Here is a 20,624-nt window from a genome sequence, read left to right on the forward strand (position 1 = left end):
TTGGGCAGGGAGCGCCTAGTCAGGCCCTCCTCAGTCTGCGGAGGAGCAAGCGAGGCGCTGCAGAAATCTCCGCCAGCGCTAGTCCTGGGGTGGTTGGGACGGAGCACCGTCACTCTGCTCGGGCGCTTTTGGGGACGGGGAAGAAGTGGCACGCGCAGATTGAAGTTCTCTCTCTCTCTCTCTCTTTCTTTGGCGGCGGCGGGGAAGAGAGAGAGAAGGATAAGGGAGGGGACGAGGCATTAAAACCCCCGCTCCAGTGGCCGCCTCCAGACTAGCGAGGATGTTGCCTGAGATAATGGCGGGCGAGGGAGGCGGAGGCGAGCTGGGCAGAGCGGAGCTGAGCAAAGAGAGGATGGCAGGCAGCCCCACCAGAGCCGGCTGACGGGAAGAGAGAGAGAGAGAGAGTGCGCGCGCACTCTCCAAACCGCTGCCGTCCTGTTTGCACAGCTGCCGCGTTCGTTCATGTTTGATGAGCGTGGCAGACCTCCGAATGGGACGGCAGCGGTTTGGAGAGTGCACGCGCACCTCTCCAAACTGCTACCGTCCTCTTTTCACAGCTGCTGCATTCGTCCGTGTTTCTTTCAGTTTCTTTCAAACACGGAGGAATGCAGCAGCTCTGCAGATGGGGCGGCGGCAGTTTGGAGAGCTGCTGCATTCATCAAACGCAGAGGTTTGGAGGTCCCGGGAGAGGGGCAGGGCATTCGGGTGGCTCCAGCGGCGCCCGGGCTGAAGGCACCGCAGCAACCCAGTGCCCGTCGCCTGCGAGTCCGTCCCTCCCCCCACCCCCCCGTGTAAGCTGGTGGCACTGGGCAGCGACAGGTGCATGCGGCTCAGGATGCGGTGCGGGTGTAGGGGTGGTGTATGTTTTTGCTTGTTCTGCGCATGCGCATGCGTGCCCGCGTGCATGCCTACATGCGCACGCACATTTTGCGGCTCCCACTTTTTTGTGTGTATGACGGAACCGGTTCTGAGTGGCTCTTTTGCTGTTTTGGGTTGCTGACCCCTGATATAGACCATAGAGGTCTTATCAAGAGATTAATTAAAGTACAACAGCTTCGATCCAGAATAGTTAGAAAATGGTAGTATTCCCAGGAACTGCATATTGAGTCTGCAAGTTACTCCATGTCTTCAGGCTAAAAGAGAATGGACTCTCTAGGGATAAAGCAGGAGGAAGTCCATCCCAGAAAGGGGAGGGAAAAGGAAATACATCATAGGGTAGGAGGGTCTGACTGCCCACATTGTGATTTCTCCACACAGCCACGTGGTGGCAGCACAGATTCCTTCTCTGAAATTGAGTAAACCAGAAAATTTTCTAGTGGCTAAATTCTCCTTTCTAGGCTTTTAATTTAAATGATTAAAGCATTAGTTTTTACCAATTACGTTCTTGTACAAAAGAGAATTTTGGATAGTTTCCCCCTTCCCCCTCAGGAAGTAAAAAGATAAATTCTACCTATTCAGTGCTCTCAATTAATCTGCTGATTTACAGGGCAGAATTTATTGTACTAGAAAATAGGGGTTATCCTATATTCTCTCACAGTTATATTAATTTTGTATAAACAGCTAATTAAATTATCAAACAATTCAAACCAGAGTTGGGGTCCTATTGCCTATCACGTTTCTGTAGCAACTAGTATAGGATAAGGAGAAATTTCATGCCTGCTGAGGATGTTGGAGTCTTAAGAGAAACTTCCATAATTAAAGATGATATGTGACATTTCATTTAACTAGGGTTATTTTGAAATCTGTTAGAAAAAAGTATATTATGTAGTGAACGGATTCCCACTTCTACCAACATAGAATGATAATGAAGATGAAACTGAAGAAGACAGATTTCCTGATAATGGAATGACTGAAGGTGATGCTGATGCTACAGATACGAAAAGAAAGGAAAATCAAGAAGAAGAGGTAATGATACATTTCTCTTGTTTTAATAAGATGCCATTAGAAAATCTGTCCATCACAAAAACTTGGAATTAAAGTATATTGAATTTGAGTCAAACAATATCAAACAATTAACACTTGATTTTAGTAGATAACTAGTAACATGTAGTGATAAAGGTATTTGACTAGGATTGGTAAGTTCCATGTTCAAATCTACCCTAAACCGTGAAAACTTGCTCTGAGCCCAACCTATTTCATAGGATTTTTGTAGAAAAGTGAAGAGTTCGTGCTTTTAAATTGTGTCCTGGGGAAAATATGGGATATAAATTTAGTTAAGTAATTGAGTAAGTGAAAAAGAGTACAGGTTGACTCAGCCTTCCATCCTTCCGAGGTAGGTAAAATGAGGACCCAGATTGTTGGGGGCAATTAAGCTGACTTTGTAATAATGCCGCTTGGGGGGGTGTATGAAAGCCCTAATAAGCAGGCATATACATAGAATGAAGGCTACTGCTAAGCTTGTAAGCCGCCCTGAGTCTTCGGAGAAGGGCGGGATATAAATGGAATTAAAATAAAATAAAATAAAAATTTAAAAAGTCAGAAATTATCTCCATACTGAAAAGAATGTTAATCTTGTATACTTGAACAAACCTTATTCATAAGGAACTTGTGGATATAGGAAGTTATAGAAAGTAAACTATATTTGATAGTCTTCTCTGTGCATGTCATTGTCATTATTTTTTTAGACTGATATGTACAAAGTAATACTGTAAACCAGATGGAGATTTATAATGTATTTAATAAGTTACTGAAAGCTAAGCCCAATATCTATCTCTGTTAATGGAAAGATTAGGCACTCTTGATGAAATTTAACTGAACTTGACGCAACCTCTGCATAGTACAGAGTTGATACACATAGTACATATTTATTTCTGCAAATTTGGATACAGATTCAAAATGAGAAATTGTTAATACACCAGATGCAGCAGTTTGAACAATCTTTCAGTTGATTCAGTGTTATTTTTTTAAAAAAAATATATACAATTATTGATAAATTTCAAACATTATTAGCTTTTTAGGGCTAGTTTACTGGTAGCTAGGTAAAACTAATATTCTGATTGTCTTCATAGATTATTATTGTTATTTTGTCTACTTTCAGTAAGTTTCTCTAAAGCATATTTGAAAAGGAAAGTAATTCATTTTAGAAATCAAAGAAACATTATTAAGAAATCTTGAAATATTTACAGCTAGACGTTTCCATAAAACTGGAAGTTAAGGCAAGATCTAGAAATCTTTGTTAGAACTATCTGAAAATTGATCAGATCTGCACATTAAAACTCACATATTACTGCAAATAAGGGACGCGGTGGCTCAGTGGGTTAAGACGCTGAGCTTGTCGATCAGAAGGTCGGCAGTTTGGCGGATCGAATCCCGAGTGCCGCGTAACAGAGTGAGCGCCTGTTACTCGTCCCAGCTTCTGCCAACCTAGCAGTTCGAAAGCACGTAAAAATGCAAGTAGAAAAATAGGGACCACTCCGGTGGGAAGGTAACAGCGTTCCGTGCGCCTTTGGCGTCTAGTCATGCCGGCCACATGACCACGGAGACGTCCTCGGACAAGCGCTGGCTCTTCGGCTTTGAAACGGAGATGAGCACCGGCCCCTAGAGTCGGAAACGACTAGCACGTATGTGCGGGGGAACCTTTACCTTTACCTTACTGCAAATATTTGGCTGGATAAGTTTAGATGACATTGGCATTGTTGTCTACGGTATAACAGAATAACAGAGTTGGAAGGGATCTTGGAGATCTTCTAGTCCAACCCTTTGCTCAAGCAGAAGACCCTATACCATTCCAGACAAATGACTGTCCAGTCTCTTCTTAAAACTTCCAGTGATGGAGCACCCCCAATTTCTGGAGGCGAGCTGTTCCACTGATTAATTGTTCTCACTGACAGGAAATTTCTCCTTAGTTCTAGGTTGCTTCTCTCTTTGGTTAGTTTCCATCCATTGCTTCTTGTCCTGCCTTCAGGTGCTTTGGAGAATAGATTGACCCCCTTCCCCCTCAAATATTGGAAGACTGCTATCATAAAAAGAAGGATTAGGGGTGCCCTAGTCTTTCTCTTTATTAGATTGGACATAACCCAATTCCTGCAACTGTTCAGCATTTGGTTTAGCTTCTAGCCCCCTAATAATTTTTGTTGCTCTTTTCTGTACTTTTCTAGAGTCTTAACATTATTTTTCTACCAGAACTGGACGCAGTGTTCCAAGTATCATCTTACCAGTGAGGAATCCAGCAGGAATAACATTTCACATGATCTTGATACTCATACATTAGAATACAATAGCAATCTGTACATAGAAAGATTCAACTAAACACCAGGATATTCCAGAAACAAATGCTCCATGGACAGTAAATAAATGGAAACACTTATAGAAAAGAAAAATAAAACTTTTCAAATGGTCTTCATAGTTCCCCGAGCTGAATATTCATTTTGTGGAAAAATCATACAATTTGTGGTGTATATGAGGAAACCTTAAAACTATTTCCGAACTAGAAAATTTTTGCAAGGGAAGGTGGAAAAACAATTCAAAATCAAACCAGAGAAAGACTCTGTAGGCAGCTCTAGGAAATGTTTAGAAATGTCATTTCTACCAAAGAAACAAATTATTGACTAAAAGAGTATCCAAGCTTCTGCAAATGTTTGAAGGCATCAACTCCTAAAAATGTTCTATAATTATATTAATAATAATGTTGTGACAAAGCATAATTGTCTATTCATAAACAGTATATCTATAATTGGCAATAAGCTGCCTTTAATAGCCATGGGAAAAATGGGTTTCAGTTATTGGAGAGTGACAATGTGGCATATTTGGGCAGTGCAAAGTTTGCTCACTGTCAGTCCCATTAAGTGGTTTCTAATTCAATCCTACAGAAATATAATGATATTCCCTGGTAATGTTACTTGAGCATAATTTTCTCTCTCATACTGTTTAAATATATTTCTTGTTTTAAGCAAAAGATTAATGAAAGCAAAATACTTGAATTTTCTTTACATATTTTTTAAGAAAATCCTTTTTTTTTTGGTAAAATTTATCACATTACCCTTATTTTTTCACATTAGTCTTATTCAGTGGTGGGATTCAAATAATTTAATAATGGCCCTTATTTATTTATTTATTTATTTATTTATTTATTTATTTAATTGGATTTGTATACCGCCCTTTCCGGAAGGACTCAGGGCGGTTTACAGGGAATTAAAACAAGAAATACAAAAATTAAAAACAATTAAAAAGATTATAATAGTCCCTGAGAGAATAAAAACCCCAATTAAAATTAAAGTTAAAGTTAAAATTCTCAGCCTGGGCCAGAGAGCTCGAAGAGCCAGGTCTTCAGGTCCCGGTGGAATGAACGGAGGTTGGGGGCAGTCCTCAATTCTACGGGCAGCTGGTTCCAGAGGGCAGGCGCACCCACTGAGAAGGCCCTCCCCCTGGGCGTTACCCGCCGGCAATCTTACCAGCGGCACCCTGAGAAGACCCTCCCTGTGGGAGCGCACTGGACGAAGGGAACTTGATGCTGGCAGCAGGTGTTCCCTCAGATATCCCGGACCCAAGCCATTTAGGGATTTATAGGTCATTACCAGCACCTTGAATCTCACCCGGAGGGCAACCGGAAGCCAATGCAGCTCGCGGAGTAGAGGTGTTACATGGGAGTATCGGGAAACCCCCATCACAACTCGTGCGGCTGCATTCTGCACCAGCTGAAGCTTCCGAGTGGTCCTCAAGGGCAGCCCCATGTAGAGAGCGTTGCAGTAGTCTAAACGGGAGGTCACGAGCGCATGAGTGATTGTGCGTAGGGCATCTCGGTCCAGGTAGGGTCGCAACTGGCGCACCAGGCAAACCTGGGCAAAAGCCCCCCTGGTCACGGCTCCTATATGGTCTTCAAAATTGAGCCGGGAGTCGAGGACGCCCAAGTTGCGAGCCCTATCAACGGGGGGTAACACCTCACCCCCCATCGTTAAAGGTGGAATGGTCTGGTTAACCCGAGATGCCGATATGCACAGCCACTCAGTCTTGGCAGGATTGAGACGAAGCCTGTTTCTCCCCATCCAGACCTGGACCGCTTCCAGGCAACGGGACATCACGGCGAGGGCATCGCTGGGTTGGTCCGGGGTGGAAAGAAAAAGTTGGGTATCATCAGCGTACTGATGATACCCCACCCCGAAACCACGAATGATCTCACCCAGCGGCTTCATATAGATGTTGAATAGGAGGGGCGAGAGAACTGACCCCCTGAGGAACTCCACAAACAAGAGGCCTCGAGGTGGATCTCTGCCCTCCCGTCAACACCGACTGCGAGCGGCCCAGGAGATAGGAGGAGAACCACCGTAAAACAGTGCCTCCCACTCCCAACCCCGTGAGACGCCGCAGTAGGATACCATGGTCGATGGTATCAAAAGCCGCTGAGAGATCTAATAGAACTAGGACAGAGGAACAACCCCCATCCCGAGCCCGCCAAAGATCATTCACCAGTGCGACCAATGCCATCTCCTTGCTGTGTCCGGGTCTGAAACCCGATTGGTACGGGTTCAGATAATCAGTTTCCTCCAGGAACAGAGGAAGCTGATGCGCCACCACACTCTCAACAACCTTCGCCAGAAAGCGAAGGTTGGAGACTGGACGATAGTTATTTAAAACAGCCGGGTCCAGGGCGGGCTTTTTGAGGAGGGGCCTCACCACCGCCTCCTTCAAGGCGGCAGGGAAGACACCCTCCTTCAAAGAAGCAGTTATTACTGCCTGGAACCAGCCTCGTGTCTCCTCCCGGGCCACATAAACCAGCCAGGAGGGGCACGGATCCAACAAACAGGTGGTGGTGCTCAGCCTCCCCATGATCCTGTCCACATCATCAGGGGAAACGGGATCAAACTCAGTCCAGATAACATGCTCAGGACCGTCCGATTCCTCCACATCAGACTCTGCCCAGTCAGAGTCCAGACCGGTCCGGATCTGAGCGATTTTGTCCGCCAGATGATGACTAAACTCCTCGGCTCGTCCCTGTAAGGGATCCTCCCTCACCTCCTGGTTAAGGAGGGAGCGAGTCACCCTAAACAGGGCGGCCGGGCAATTATCTGCAGACACGAGGGCAGCGAAGTAATTAGACTTCGTCGTCCTTATTGCCGCAAGATAAGACCTTATAAAGGTTCTTAACTGCAATCGGTCAGATTCGGATCGGCTGGACCTCCAACCGCTCTCTAGACCCCGTCTCCGACGCTTCATCTCCCGGAGCTCTGCAGAGAACCACGGAGCCCAACGGGATCTGCGCCGGGTCAGAGGTCGCAAGGGTACAACACAGTCAAGTGCCCTGGCGGCCGCCCTTTTCCAAGCATCCACCAGGGCATCGACTGGGCTGTGGGTGAGGGCGATGGGTATAGACCCAAGCGCCATCTGGAACCGTTACGGGTCCATTAGGCGCCTGGGGCGGAACCACCTGGTCGGTTCCGCTGCCCAGTGGTGGGGGGTGGCATACCAAAAGGTAGTTTATTTTTTCATGCATTTAATACTTAAATAAGAACAATAAAGATGTACACAAAGCTAGATTATGTTATAAAAAGAGTTTTAAATATTAATGAAAAAATATTAAATAATACCTGACAAAAAACAATAAAACTGTTATTTAAGATATTTCCATATTGCTTCCTGATGGCATCCTTACTTGCAATTTTCTTCACTTTTATCTGAGCATCATTGGCTGTGTCATTTATCTTTAGCCATCTTTTCACTGTAGGAGTAGGATCCCAGTTGCGGCAGGAAGCTGCGAGGCTCGTCATGAACATCTTGCCGATGCCAGTGCTTGCAGCAGAAGGCAACTCAGCACATCATGCCGATTTCTTAATTGTGGCAGGAGGTCGTGCAGCTCATTATGCCACTGCTGCTGCTTGCATCAGGATGCCACATGGTGCATTGTGCCAATTGTGCTGTTGCTACTGCTTGCAGCAGGAGGCTAAATGGTACATCACACCACTCATTCTGGTGCCGCCACTTGCAGCAGGAGATGGTGCAGTGCATCACACCGATTTTCACCGCTGATGCTGCTTGCCTTGCAGCCTCATGCAGCAAGCAGCAGCACTGGAGTGATCAGTGCGAAGAGCCACGCAGCATCTTGATCAGCATGAAGAGCTACGTAGCGTCCTGCCCAAGCAGCAGTAGTGGCGCTATCAGCGCAAAGAGCATCGTGGCGTCCTGCCGTGAGCAGCGACAGAAGAAGTCAGATTTATCATAACTGGTTCACTGAACTCAATAAAAAATTAGGTATTGGTTTTGCCGAACTGGTGTGAACCAGCTGAATCTCACCACTGGGACTCTTAATGCATTTTGCAGGTGGAGCGAAGGATTAAGTAAAAATAGTCAGAAGGTTTTTAATGGTTTTAAAAGCATCAATGATACTGTTTGCTTTTCCTATTTAGTGAAACTGAATATGATTCAAATATGTTTCTTTGCAGGTTGATTATGAGAGCGAGGAAGATCATGAAATGGGTGATGATGACGATATTCCAGATCGGGAAATGTCTGCACCAGATGAACAAAATCCTGAGGCACTGGAAACTCAGGATAAGCTTTATTCTTCTTCTAGTCAAAGAGCTCGAAGCAAGAGAAAGGGATGGAATGAAATGGCACAGCATAGAATTAATGCTGTACTGGAAGGCCATGATGCTATAGAAAAATATGCATATGACATTGATAATGAACTGTGGTGTGAGGTAAAGTTATTGAACAGCGAAGAAGAGTTTTGGGTTCCAGAATTACTTTTAATATTTTTGACTATGCATGTAACTGGTTTTTTTTTCTTAGTAGATATTTATTCAATTGCATTGCGTGTACACCAGCTATAAAATCAGGCAACAATTAAATTTGGTCTGCTGACTTTCCAGACTGGGCTGTCTCTAGAATCCGTGAAACATTTTAATATGACACTTGCTATTTAGCAATTTGGTATCCCCCATGTAAAAAATGCAAGTAGAGGTGCTCATCTGATGAAAATAGTTTTGGACAATACACTCTCATTTCTAGTATAGAACACCAGCATGCTGCCCTAATTGGATACAATCCACCTGAAAAGTCCTATTATCTGTTGTTCCTGTTTTCAGTTTCTGTCAAGCCGTGTACAGAAAAAAAAATAGCAGTGCAAGTATACATGTAAATTATAAATACAAATATACTAGTATACTATAATAATATCACTTACATGTCACATGCAGCAAATGCTATAAAGTTGTTCTTTCAAGACATTTTTTACTCCTGGGAACTACCCCATCTAGTTTTGTTGGCTGCATTTTGCAGTTCCTCCTTCTTTGCCAGTTCCTTCTTCCTGGGGCTGAAAAGGAATGACTGGTCCAAAGTATCCATCTGGTTTTGTATCTAAAACAGGACTAGAACTCAGTGTCCTAGTTCCTAAGGAGAAAACTAATTCTTCATATCCATGCTTTTTTATTTATTTAGCCTATGTCATACCATACATAGACTAGTAATATATATTAACATTTCATCTATATTAGTATCCATGCTTTTAGATAATAATGCATGTGTCATAACTTTTTCCAGATACTGCAAACATTACTGGTTTGCAAATTTACTTGCTTTGTGCAATACAGCACCTATGTAATAAGTACTATCACTAAACTACAGAGAAAAATAATGATGAAATATCCTCATATTATCAGCAAATCATTATTTACATAAATTTGATCCAAAGGAGAAAACTCCAGATGATTTGTGAGCTAAAGGAATTGCTCATTGTTTGTTTATTTATGCTTGGATTTTTCAAATCAGTTTAAGAAAAAGGTTTTATGATGGTTTAGATGTTTGAACACCTTTTTCACAATGGATGGAAAGTTTTTCATAATCAGAAAGTATTGTCTTGTAGGTTTCATTAAAGCTTTCTCTGACGAAGGAGTACTTTGATCTTGCATCACTTGTGACGTCTCTGGCAAATAGCACTGTCATCCAGGAGACAGTGGGAATAACACGATGTCTCTTAAATGAAACCAGCAACAAGAATGGAGAAGTGGTGCTCACTTTGCAAACAGAAGGGATAAATCTTCCTGAGCTCTTCCACTATTCTGATGTATGTAATGAAAAAGCTTTCTGTATTTTCCATGGGGTCACAGAGAGGAAAAAATAGCAGAGAAACCCACCATGAATGACAGTTATTGCTATTCTAAATCACAACTACTGTATGTAGTTTTTTTCCACATATTTAAAATACTTTGGCAAAGTTGAAAGATAATGGGCATGTCCATAATTTTTGTTATACTGATATTGATAGCATTTTTATTGATTTCACAGAAAAAGAACTGAAGAACATTTTTTTTAATCCCATTTATATCCCGCCCTTCTCCGAAGACTCAGGGCGGCTTACAATCTAAAGCACAAATCAATGTGCTTAGCAATAGCCTTCATTCTATGTATATGCCTGCTTATTAGGGCTTTCGGGGGGCCCCAAGCGGCATTATTACAAAGTCAGCTTATTGCCCCCAACAATCTGGGTCCTCATTTTACCTACCTCGGAAGGATGGAAGGCTGAGTCAACCTTGAGCCTGGTGGGACGCGAACCTGCACTAATTGCAGGCAGCTGGTGTTACTTAAGGAGGCATTAGCCCACTGCTCCACCAAGGCTCTTTTGATTTGATTTTCAGTGAAATCAATTAAAATTGCTATTAATATAATAGAAATTATAGATGAATGCCAAAAGGTTTTTTGGATAAGTGCCAAAATCTTAAATTTTGGCAAAAGTTTTTCCTTTTGGCTTTGAATGGAGCTGTAACTAGTATAAAATTACATAGATAGATAGATAGATAGATAGATAGATAGATAGATAGATAGATAGATAGATAGATAATTTGAATTCCAAACTTTAATCTGTTTACAAATGGATGATTTTGATAATTGGGTATAGAATCAATCCAAAGAGAATATTGGTTTACAAAAGAGAGACCAATATGCATTAAACACATTTTCTGTTTTTTTTCTATCCAAATTGTTACAATTATTTTCCATGTAGTTTTGCTGTGCACAATTAAAGATTAATTCAAGAAAAGGGTGTATTGAAGCAAATAATTTGCACAGCTTTCTGGGAATAGACTATACAATTGAGGGATGTTATGAAGCTTTCACTTCATTTTTACTTGTTCAACTGACTAATTGTATAAGGTTGTAATAGAGAAATATGTGTGTACAGTTAGAAAAAGAGAACGAAAAAATGAGTGTAAATTTTAGGATTCTTTTCTAGAACTTTGCAGGCTTCATTACAAAAAAGTTTTGTTTGGTTGCATATTGTGCTTCTTCAGCTATAATTTTTCTTTGCTAATGTTCAGTTCTGTTTTTCCCTAGCTATTCATATTATTTGGGGTAGATAATCTACAGTTTGTTTCACTATGACTTTCCACACTTGCCATCTTTGTCTCTTTTAGATTTTTGATATGAATAAACTTTACTGCAATGATATTCATGCAATGGCCAACACCTATGGGATTGAAGCTGCTTTGAAAATTCTTGAGAGAGAGATTAAAGATGTGTTTGCTGCATATGGTACACATTTTATATAATATCAGCTGAATCTAATAGCACATATAAAGCATTGTTATTTCAGGCTTGAAAGCAATTCATTCTGCCTAGACTAGCTATTATTAAATATTTCTCTTATTTTGGTGTTATATCACTATCAAAAGATTTGAAGATTGCCACATTTTGATGTCCATTCAAAAAATATTTTGTAGTAACTTCAAGACCATAAATTGGGAACCACTGGCCTATATTAAGCTTCTCATTCAGAGAATGTTTTTACAGCACAGATGATGAAGCTACAAATGGCATACTGAATTCCATCTATTATCAGAACAGTATCTTCTGTTGACCCTTCTGTTGATCAAAAGATAGTACATTAGCAGATGTAGAAATCTCTTAATTTTCTATGTTCTTCACCCCACCTTATATTTAGGATGTTGCACAGAACTGTTGACTTACGTAAAGCTTATCAGTGTAGCCTTCCTTCACTTGTCTTAAAGAACAGATAAACCCATTAAATCCTTTCAGATTATGTAATTGAGTCAGCAGTATGAACCTTATACAACGTTGGTATTTAATAAACTTTAATAAATAGTTTCAAGCTAGATATGAAAGATGGGTTTATTGGAGTACCTTGTGCATTTCTTTATAAAGCTCTTTTAGGAGACATTGATACTTCTATTGACAGGAATTGTGGTTGATCCTCGACATCTCTCCTTGGTGTCAGACTACATGTGCTTTGAAGGTGTTTACAAACCTTTGAATCGGTATGGAATGCAGTCGAATTCATCTCCCTTGCAACAGATGACTTTTGAGACAAGCTACAAGTTTTTGAAAGAAGCAACTATGTTGGGTAAATACCTCCCAATTATTATGAAAATAGTAGCTTATATAGTAGGATAAATATTTTAATTATTAGTATCCAAAATATACTGATGAAAATTTATTTTTCTATATTCACATATTTTTTTGTCTCAAATTAAAAACATCCAGTTCCAGGCAGCCACAATTGAATAAATTAACAACGTATGCAGAAATAGTGATGGAAGTTTCATATATAGGTAGTTCCTGATTTAACGTCATTTGTTCAGTGACTGTTCAAAGTTACAGTGTCTGTCTCAGCATCCCTGCGGTCACGTGTTTGGATTTGGCTTTTTGACAACTGAGTCACCATTACAGCATCTTGTGTTGATCTGATCACCATTTGCAACTTTCTGTTGTCTAGATTTTAATTTCCCTTCAGAGTTTAGAATATCTATATGTCCATATTTTCTCAAGACTAACTAGATTTGGATGTACAAATGCTTCCATTGTTGAAAGCCATCCTCGAATTTTCAAATATATTTTACATTTTATTTTTTCCCATGTTAGTAATGCATTTCTAATAAAGTGGTTTTGGAAATATTTATGAATTTTACTTTCCCCATACCATAGGAAAGCATGCCAACCAAGTTGTAAGTCATGTCCCTCTAGATACAACAATCTTTTATTTCTGAGGGACATCCATTCTTTTACCCTTGTTAACACCAGTGCTTGGTAATATAATACCCAATCTGGCAAACCAAAACCTCCATTTCCCTTAGCTTCTTGTAACATTTACAATTTAATTGTAGCTTTCTTTCCTTGCCAGATACATTTTAAAATTAAGGAATTCAGGTCTTTTAAAAAATTCCCTAGTTTTATAGGTATCATTTGGAATAAGAAAAGTATTTTTGGTAATATATTCATTTTCACTGTAGCAATTCTTCCTATCATCGACAATTGCAGATTTTTCCACTTTTCCAAGTCAAGTTTTATTTGGTTTAGTAATTTTATATATATCTTCTTTTATCGTTGAACATCTTGTTGTCAATTATATTCCCTTTTTAACTATTTGTAGATCTATTTTTGCTGACAATTGTGGTTTTTTTTTGTCTGTAAGATTTTTAACTATCACTTTAGATTTTTTTTCTTTATTTATCTTCAATCCTGCTGTCTCTCCAAATTGTTCTATCTTTTCCAATAATGTAGGAATCATCTCTAGGGATTCCTCTAGGACATGGGTGTCAAATTTGCCATATTACGTGATGTGTTGCGATGTATTATGACTTTTTTTTTGCATTGCTAGAGCTGGGGTGGGCGCATTCTCTGCATGCTGCAACTGGCCTGAGGGTCAGCAGTTTGACATGCCTGCTCTAGAATGAATACCAGATCATCTGCAAATGCTTGCAATTTGTAGCTTTCACCTTTTATCTCCAATGCTTTAATTTCTAAATCTTGTCTGATATTTAAAACTTCAAAGGTTAAAATAAATAACAATGGGGATAGTGTACATCCTTGTCTTGTGCCTTTTCGTATATCAGAGTTCTCTGTATAGTTTCCATTTACAATCACTTTTGCTGTTTGTTTGTGGTATACTGTCTTGATCATATTTATTAAATTTTGTCCAAAGTCCATTATTTTTAGTTGTTGAGTCATAAATTGCCAAGAAACATTATCAAATGCCTTTTGAGTGTCTAAAAATACTAATGTCAGTTGCTTCCCTGGATGCATTTCATAATATTCCAATATGTCCATTATAATTCTCAAATTATTTTTTGTTTCTTTGGTAGAAATCCATTTTGGTCTGGATGTACAAATTCAATCAAAAATCTTTACAGTCTCTCAGCTATTATTGAAGTAAAGATTTTATATTCCGCATTTAATGATATTGGTCTATAGTTTTTTATGTGTCAGATCTGAGTCCTTTTTTGGTATCAGAGTAATATTTGCTTCTGTCCATGTATTTGGGAGTTTAGCCTCCAATAGAAGTTCATTACAGACCTCTTTCACTGGTAAACTTAGTGTATCTTGTATAGACATTTATAAAACTCTGCCAGGAGCCCATCTGGTCCTGGTGTTTTGTCTTTTTTTTTTAATCTTTTTATGGCCTCTATTAATTCCCTCATTGTTATTTTCTCATTTAACGTAGTTTTGAAGTTTTCTGGGATTTTTGGTAAATTAGTTTTTTCCATATATTGAGTCATTTTCTCCCATGAAATTTCTTCCATATCATACAGTTTCTTATAATATTCTTTAGTTATCTTTTTATTGTCTTATTTTTAAATTGTAAACAGCCTTTTTTGTCTACTAAATTGTTTATCAGTTTTTTTTTCTCCTTCAGTTTTTTAAGTTTGTAAGCTTGCCATCTTCCTGGTTTATTTGCAATTTCAAAAAAGTTTTGCTTTGCTCTTTTAATTTGCTGTGCCGGTTTTTCTGATTATATTAAATTTAGTTTATGTTTTATTATTTCTATTTGTCTTTTCAATACTTTCTTTTCTGGATTTATTTGTAGTTCTAATTTTTTAAATTCTTCCCTTAACAACACACATTTTTCTTTATTCTTTTTAGCCATGTATCTTATAGCTACACCCCAAAAGTGTGCTTTGGCTGTGTCCCATACATTTTGCAATGTTGTATCTTTTTATTTTCTTTAAAAAAGAACTCCATTTCTTTTGTTGCTAATTCTATAAATTCTTTCTCTTTTAATATGGATTGATTCAAGGTCCATCTTAATTTTTCTGTAGTCCTTTCCATGTCATTTTTAAGGGATTATGGTCTTTATTATTTCCACCATTACAATTCTTACTTCTCCATCTGAATAGATTATTTTAGAGCAGGGGTAGGCAACCTTGGCTCTTTTATGCTGGCTCAGGAATTCTGGGAGTTGAAGTCCACAAGTCATAAAAGAACAAGATTGCCTACCCTTGTTTTAGTCTATTGTCGCTTTAACATATACAGCTACTCCTTTTGTTGTTGTTGGGCTGATGCATAGTAGAGTTTCCCAATTTTGGGACATTCCAAAAGTTTGTAATACTGTTTTTGTGTGTGTGTGTGTCTGTTCTGCACAAATTATATCTACGGTATGTTTAATTTCTGCAATTTAAAAAGAATCTTTTCCTTTTTGATGGGGAGTTCAATCCATTTATATTCACTGAAAAAATCCTGTTTTCCTTCTCCCATTTTGTTTACTTATATTTAGGTCTTGTCGATCTCGTGGTTCTCTGCTCTCTTGCCATTCCCTCGCCATCTTTTTTTTTTAATCCCATTTATATCCCGCCCTTCTCCGAAGACTCAGGGCGGCTTACAATCTAAACACAAATCAATGTGCTTAGCAATAGCCTTCATTCTATGTATATGTCTGCTTATTAGGGCTTTTGGGCCCCCCCAAGTGGCATTATTACAAAGTCAGCTTATTGCCCCCAACAATCTGGGTCCTCATTTTACCTACCTCGGAAGGATGGAAGGCTGAGTCAACCTTGAGCCTGGTGGAACTTGAACCTGCACTAATTGCAGGCAGCTGGTGTTACTTAAGGAGGCATTAGCCCACTGCTCCACCAAGGCTTGGTCTGTCTTCTCTTTCTCTTCTTCAATTTGTGTAATTGTTTCCTCTGCTGCTTGTTCTATCTGTTTCTGGACTTCTCTATCCTCTTGTTGAAGAGACAAAAAACAACTTAAGATAGGTTAAATGAGCAGATGCTTGATATAAAGACACAATTTGATGCTGATCAACAAATGATTGCTAAAAACGAATAAAGAATTCAGAAAATAGAGGATAAATCAGAAGAAACTATTTGCAACTTTCATTGTCAGCAGTCAATGGAGAAGTGACAGGAGGTTGCAAATAGCAACCATGTGACATTGCTCCTAGCAGCTGTACAAGAGTCACCTAAAAACTGCAGTTGAAATTGCCATTGTAGTCAGTAAACATTTTTTATGACTTTGACAGTTCCCAATTCAAATTACTGTCATTAACCAAGGTCAATTTTTTTGAAAAAAGCTTATCTACTGAAATCATTGGTATGTAAAATGGGAATCTTAGGAAGGGAGACAGTTTGCATGTTTTTAAGTCACATGTTTCTCAGATCCAAAATCATGGGGGGGGTTTCCACCATACTGTTTTTAAAGTGGCCTGTCGCTCTTAGAATACACAGCTCCTCAGTTTCACTCAGAAACTAAACACTGCATCTGTTTCGACTCTTTGTTGAATGCAGGGGCATTTGTGTTATTGAAGACTGAGGCTAAGGCCTACATAACATATACCATGGCAGCATGAAATCCCATAATGGCAGTTATCATAGATTATGATAAAGTATTATTCAAGTCTCCATAATAAATGTGTTTATTTAAAAGCCAGTTTGGTATAGTAGGTAAGATGAAACCAGGTGACTTAAAGAAAAAATAGGGAAGTGTTACCAGAGGAAAGATTGTCTTGAATTGACTAAAAAGAAAGATGGGATAAAAAAAGAAGTTCCAAATATTGAATACGTGCTAGCGGTGGGCTCCTATTTGGAAATCTCCCACCTCTTGTGAGATTTCCCAGCCTCCTGACCTTCCATAAGGACCAGAGGACAGAATTCACGGACTGATAACATCCCACCTCACCACCCGTACATCCTGATCTCTCCCTCACCACCTTTTCACCATAATTTTAAGCATAATTAAAATTTTATTGTGTATGTATGTAGTTTTATTGCTTTTGTTCTTATAAGCCATTAAGAGTTGCCTTGTGGTGTGATGGGCAGCAAACAAATTTAATAAATAAATAGCAGGTTTCACCTAAGAAAAACAAACAAAAAGAAAAAAATTCTACATAGTCAAGAGCTTCATGGAGTTGTGATCATTGTGGAAGCAAGATACATAGGGACAGCTAAACATCTGAAAATATTTTTCAATGTTACATTTTAAAAACTGTTTGGTGGTGGGAATAGCAAAAGAAAACTTTTCATCCTTCCATAAGACTGTTGTGAAATTGTGTATACATCTGTACATCCAAAAATACCCTTGAAGTAGATTTGAATATAATCCCTTTCAAAATGCACTTTTTGCAAAAGTGAGAAACTTTATACCCCAAAATATAATTCTGCTCTTTTGTTCTAGGATCCCATGATGAACTTCTGTCTCCTTCTGCTTGCCTGGTGGTAGGAAAAGTCGTCAAGGGAGGAACTGGCTTATTCGATCTTAAGCAACCTCTAAAATAATTTTTTTTTATTTTTTTAAAAAACCTTGATTTTATTGCAAAGAATAAATTTGCTGCTATGTGTTTTATATTTTATTTTTTTAGTGTTTGTTGTCTGAAAGTATCATCAGTTAATCTAATTTAATAATTACCTGCATCTTTGGATTTTCAGGGATTATATTTAATAATAAATGTGGTATGTTTAATTTTGGCAAGTGAGTTTATTGAACAGTATATCAGGGGTGTCAAACTGCTGGCCCGCGGGCTCGACGCATCACCAGGAAACCCCACCCACCCCATTGCGGGCAATGGAGAAAAAGCTCGCGAGTTTGACATATCTGGTCTATATAATTCAGTTTTAAAATATTTTTCTGGATTATCTAGTATAAAAAGAATCTTTGTGGTAGCAGCTTTTCTTATGTTTATCAAATCTTAAATGAAGCAACATAAAAAGAATATATACTTAAATGTCCCTAAAATATTACTGATTCCCAAAAGTTTAAGGGAAAATAAAAAAAATATTGACGTTTTTGTGTTCTGTTTGTCTGCTGCCTGTAATCAGAAAATGAATTAGTGCTCCATTACATAAATTGTATTGGGACATACCTTTGGTACTGGCTATTGCTGCCTGAAGCGGGATCCTGAAGAATAAGTAACAGTTGCCAGAATGAGTACAATAAACAGTTTTATTGATAAATCCTATATATTCATGTGGGGAAGATTCTCCCGTGATCTGTGACAGACATTGGTGGGAGAAGTTATGTGCCATGTTTGAAGACTGGTACTTAAGGATTTTTTAAGAAGCATGTTTGTAGTACCAAGCTCCCTATTACCGGGAAGAAGCACTGGAATGATCAGGACATGAATACATGTTTTACACCAGTAAAATCAGATGTGCTGGAAGGGGATAGCCATGTGGGAACAAGGGTAATTCCCATTTGTCCAGCAGAATATGGGCTTGCTATTTTGTTAATGGAAAAGCTAGACAATCTTTACAGTATCTTCTGAGCCTCCCAATGTGCTCGTCAGTTATCTGAATGAAGTTTATATTATTCTAGCTCAGCAGACAATGAGTTTGTCAGCTGGAAAGTTGACAGCCTGAGTAGTGGAGTGGCAGGGTGATCTCTCATCCCTGCCCCGGCTACAGTTCATCTAGTGGTTCGAAAGCATGCAAATGTGAGTAGATAAATTGGTGGGAAGATAACAGCCAATGGGAAACAGTAGGCTTCTATACAAGTTGGTTCACATGGAGGATGAGTAGCAAAGTAACTGGGAACCTGGAGAGGTGCAGCAGTCTTGCAGGAATTCTCCTTTCAGTGCCATTTGTCTAATGGACAAAAGCCACACATTTTTTTCTAAATTAAGCCCAGTAGAATATTGAACCCTGAAAAGCAGTCCCTGAGGTTGATATTTTCAGTTGCCTCCATTTCTTTCCCTCCCAGCAAGTGTGATAATGGTAGGGATTACTGTTACCATTTGGAAAGGGTGGAGGAATCTTCTTCAGCACACACTCTCCAGGGCAGTTCCTCTCTCCACCTTCATATAACTGCAACAACTATTCAAGATGCGTTTTCGTGGTGCAGAAAAAAGACCTGTGGAAGTTTTCTTCTTTGCTTTGGACAGGATGAAACATTGCAGGAGGAATGAAAGAAAAATGATGCAATACCTAGCAGCAACCAGCAACCACACCATGATTTTACACCTAATAATTGCATTTTATTTATTTACCAAACTTATATTATTTTGGCTGTGCCTTATAACCTTTATTTTACAAACCATCTTGCCTGATGAAAAGCTGAATATATGAGCTCAGATCGTTCAAAATATGGAAGAATGAGTTTAAAAACGCACTATTTTTCTAGCCACATTTCTGTCGTTTGATAGAAAACTACATTATAAATGTATTTTGCTATTTTCTTAAGAAAGTAGGCCCTACTTTCAAGCTATAGGATATGGACTCTACATTTTCCTCTCTGGGGTCGTCAACCTGCCTCGGAATATGTCGAGTTTGTGATTCTCTTGCCGCCTTCAAGCCTGGGCGGAGAGAATTGGCCTACTGCAGGGACAGATGGCTACTGGAAGAGGAGTTGACATCAAAGAATCGCGAACTGCTCCGTTCCAAGAGAGATGCGCGCGCAGGCGACCCACGTCTCTCCAGGTTGCTGTGGGAATCTGCGCAGACGAGATGAGTTGGGTCTCGTGGGCACTGCGGAGGCTTACTTAAAAGAGGAGGGGCCTCGCGATTTTCCCAATCTCGCGCGATTTTCTTTTCAAACGTATTTTTGACCCTTTTCCGAGTTGATCTTTGTGGACGCGGAGTTCCGGAGCTCTTTAGAGCGGGCTGACCGTCTGAGTGAGGTATCTCATATTTCACAAATAGAGTAACCTGTTTACGTGTTTGTATGCTTGTTCCGGAGGCATAAAACAGGGCTGGCAGGCACCTTGAGTGCTAACAGCATCTCCGAAGCCGCTGCTGAATCGAGGATACATCCATTGCCTGGTTAGGGCAAATGGGTTTCCTGAATCTCGCATCCCAACAATGACCACCTCGAGACGCGGCATTGGCGGCCACTCCGGCGGTGGCTGTTTCTTCTTTTATTTCTCCCTATGGCTGTTAACTATCAGTGGATCGCCCTCCAGTAATTGGTCTGTTCTTAAAGACATCTTGAGGACGCCGCAGATATTATTTTGTTATTCTCCTTAAGAGCAGTCCTTCCAGGATTATAGAAAGGGTAATGCAATCCTGGATTAATTTTTTGTTCATTTGTTCCAATAATATATTTGGTTTATTGAAAAACAACAACAATGTAATGGCTGAGTTCTGTCAGAAAAATAATTTGGGGTTCCAACTCGAGCCAGGGCTGCGCAAGAATAAATAAAAATGAGATTTAGGCTGCTGTGAAGAAAGAAGAAATATTCCTAAAAGCCAAGCAGTTCGCATTTAGGAACAGGCTGCAGAGAAATGAGACACAGCAGCAGATTTTTATAGGGGAAGCTTGTTCCGGGGTGTCACGTGCTGATTCTGGGGGGACACTTTGTGTGGGTGTGTGTAGGTACCGTATGTTTATTCTTGTGAACATGCATTTCCTCTGGGAGACCGAATTTAATTAACTCCTTTTGTATTTGCAGACATCCTTTTATATGTGGATTAGGTCTGGGTAACTTATTTGAGGAAGTTTGCTAATTTTAGTTGATTAACTTAGTTTCAGCTTGA

General features: G+C 39.6%; 2 protein-coding genes across 7 annotated transcripts in view; both read left to right on the forward strand.

Annotated features, from left to right (window-relative positions):
• Positions 1–17,620, forward strand: part of POLR1A (RNA polymerase I subunit A) — a 64,534-nt gene extending 46,914 nt beyond the window's left edge. Inside the window, exons 29-34 of the mRNA XM_081345327.1 lie at positions 1,798–1,905; positions 8,373–8,630; positions 9,794–9,994; positions 11,340–11,457; positions 12,122–12,286; positions 17,332–17,620. Of these exons, the coding sequence (XP_081201453.1) occupies positions 1,798–1,905; positions 8,373–8,630; positions 9,794–9,994; positions 11,340–11,457; positions 12,122–12,286; positions 17,332–17,432 (951 nt within the window). The 3' untranslated portion in view covers positions 17,433–17,620. The remainder of the gene's footprint in view (positions 1–1,797; positions 1,906–8,372; positions 8,631–9,793; positions 9,995–11,339; positions 11,458–12,121; positions 12,287–17,331) is intronic.
• A 2,059-nt stretch (positions 17,621–19,679) lies between these two features.
• STRADA (STE20 related adaptor alpha) overlaps positions 19,680–20,624 on the forward strand; it is a 29,322-nt gene continuing 28,377 nt past the window's right edge. For 2 of the 6 annotated variants that reach the window (XM_081344794.1, XM_081344796.1), the window contains exon 1: positions 19,680–19,768. The gene's annotated coding sequence lies outside the window, so the exon portion shown is untranslated. Of the gene's footprint in view, positions 19,769–19,799; positions 20,143–20,624 lie in introns of those variants that run through there. The other 4 variants (XM_081344795.1, XM_081344797.1, XM_081344798.1 and 1 more) reach the window with 3 other exon arrangements.

Source organism: Vipera berus (genome assembly GCF_964194415.1).
Source record: "Vipera berus genome assembly, chromosome: Z".
Taxonomy (NCBI): domain Eukaryota; kingdom Metazoa; phylum Chordata; class Lepidosauria; order Squamata; family Viperidae; genus Vipera; species Vipera berus.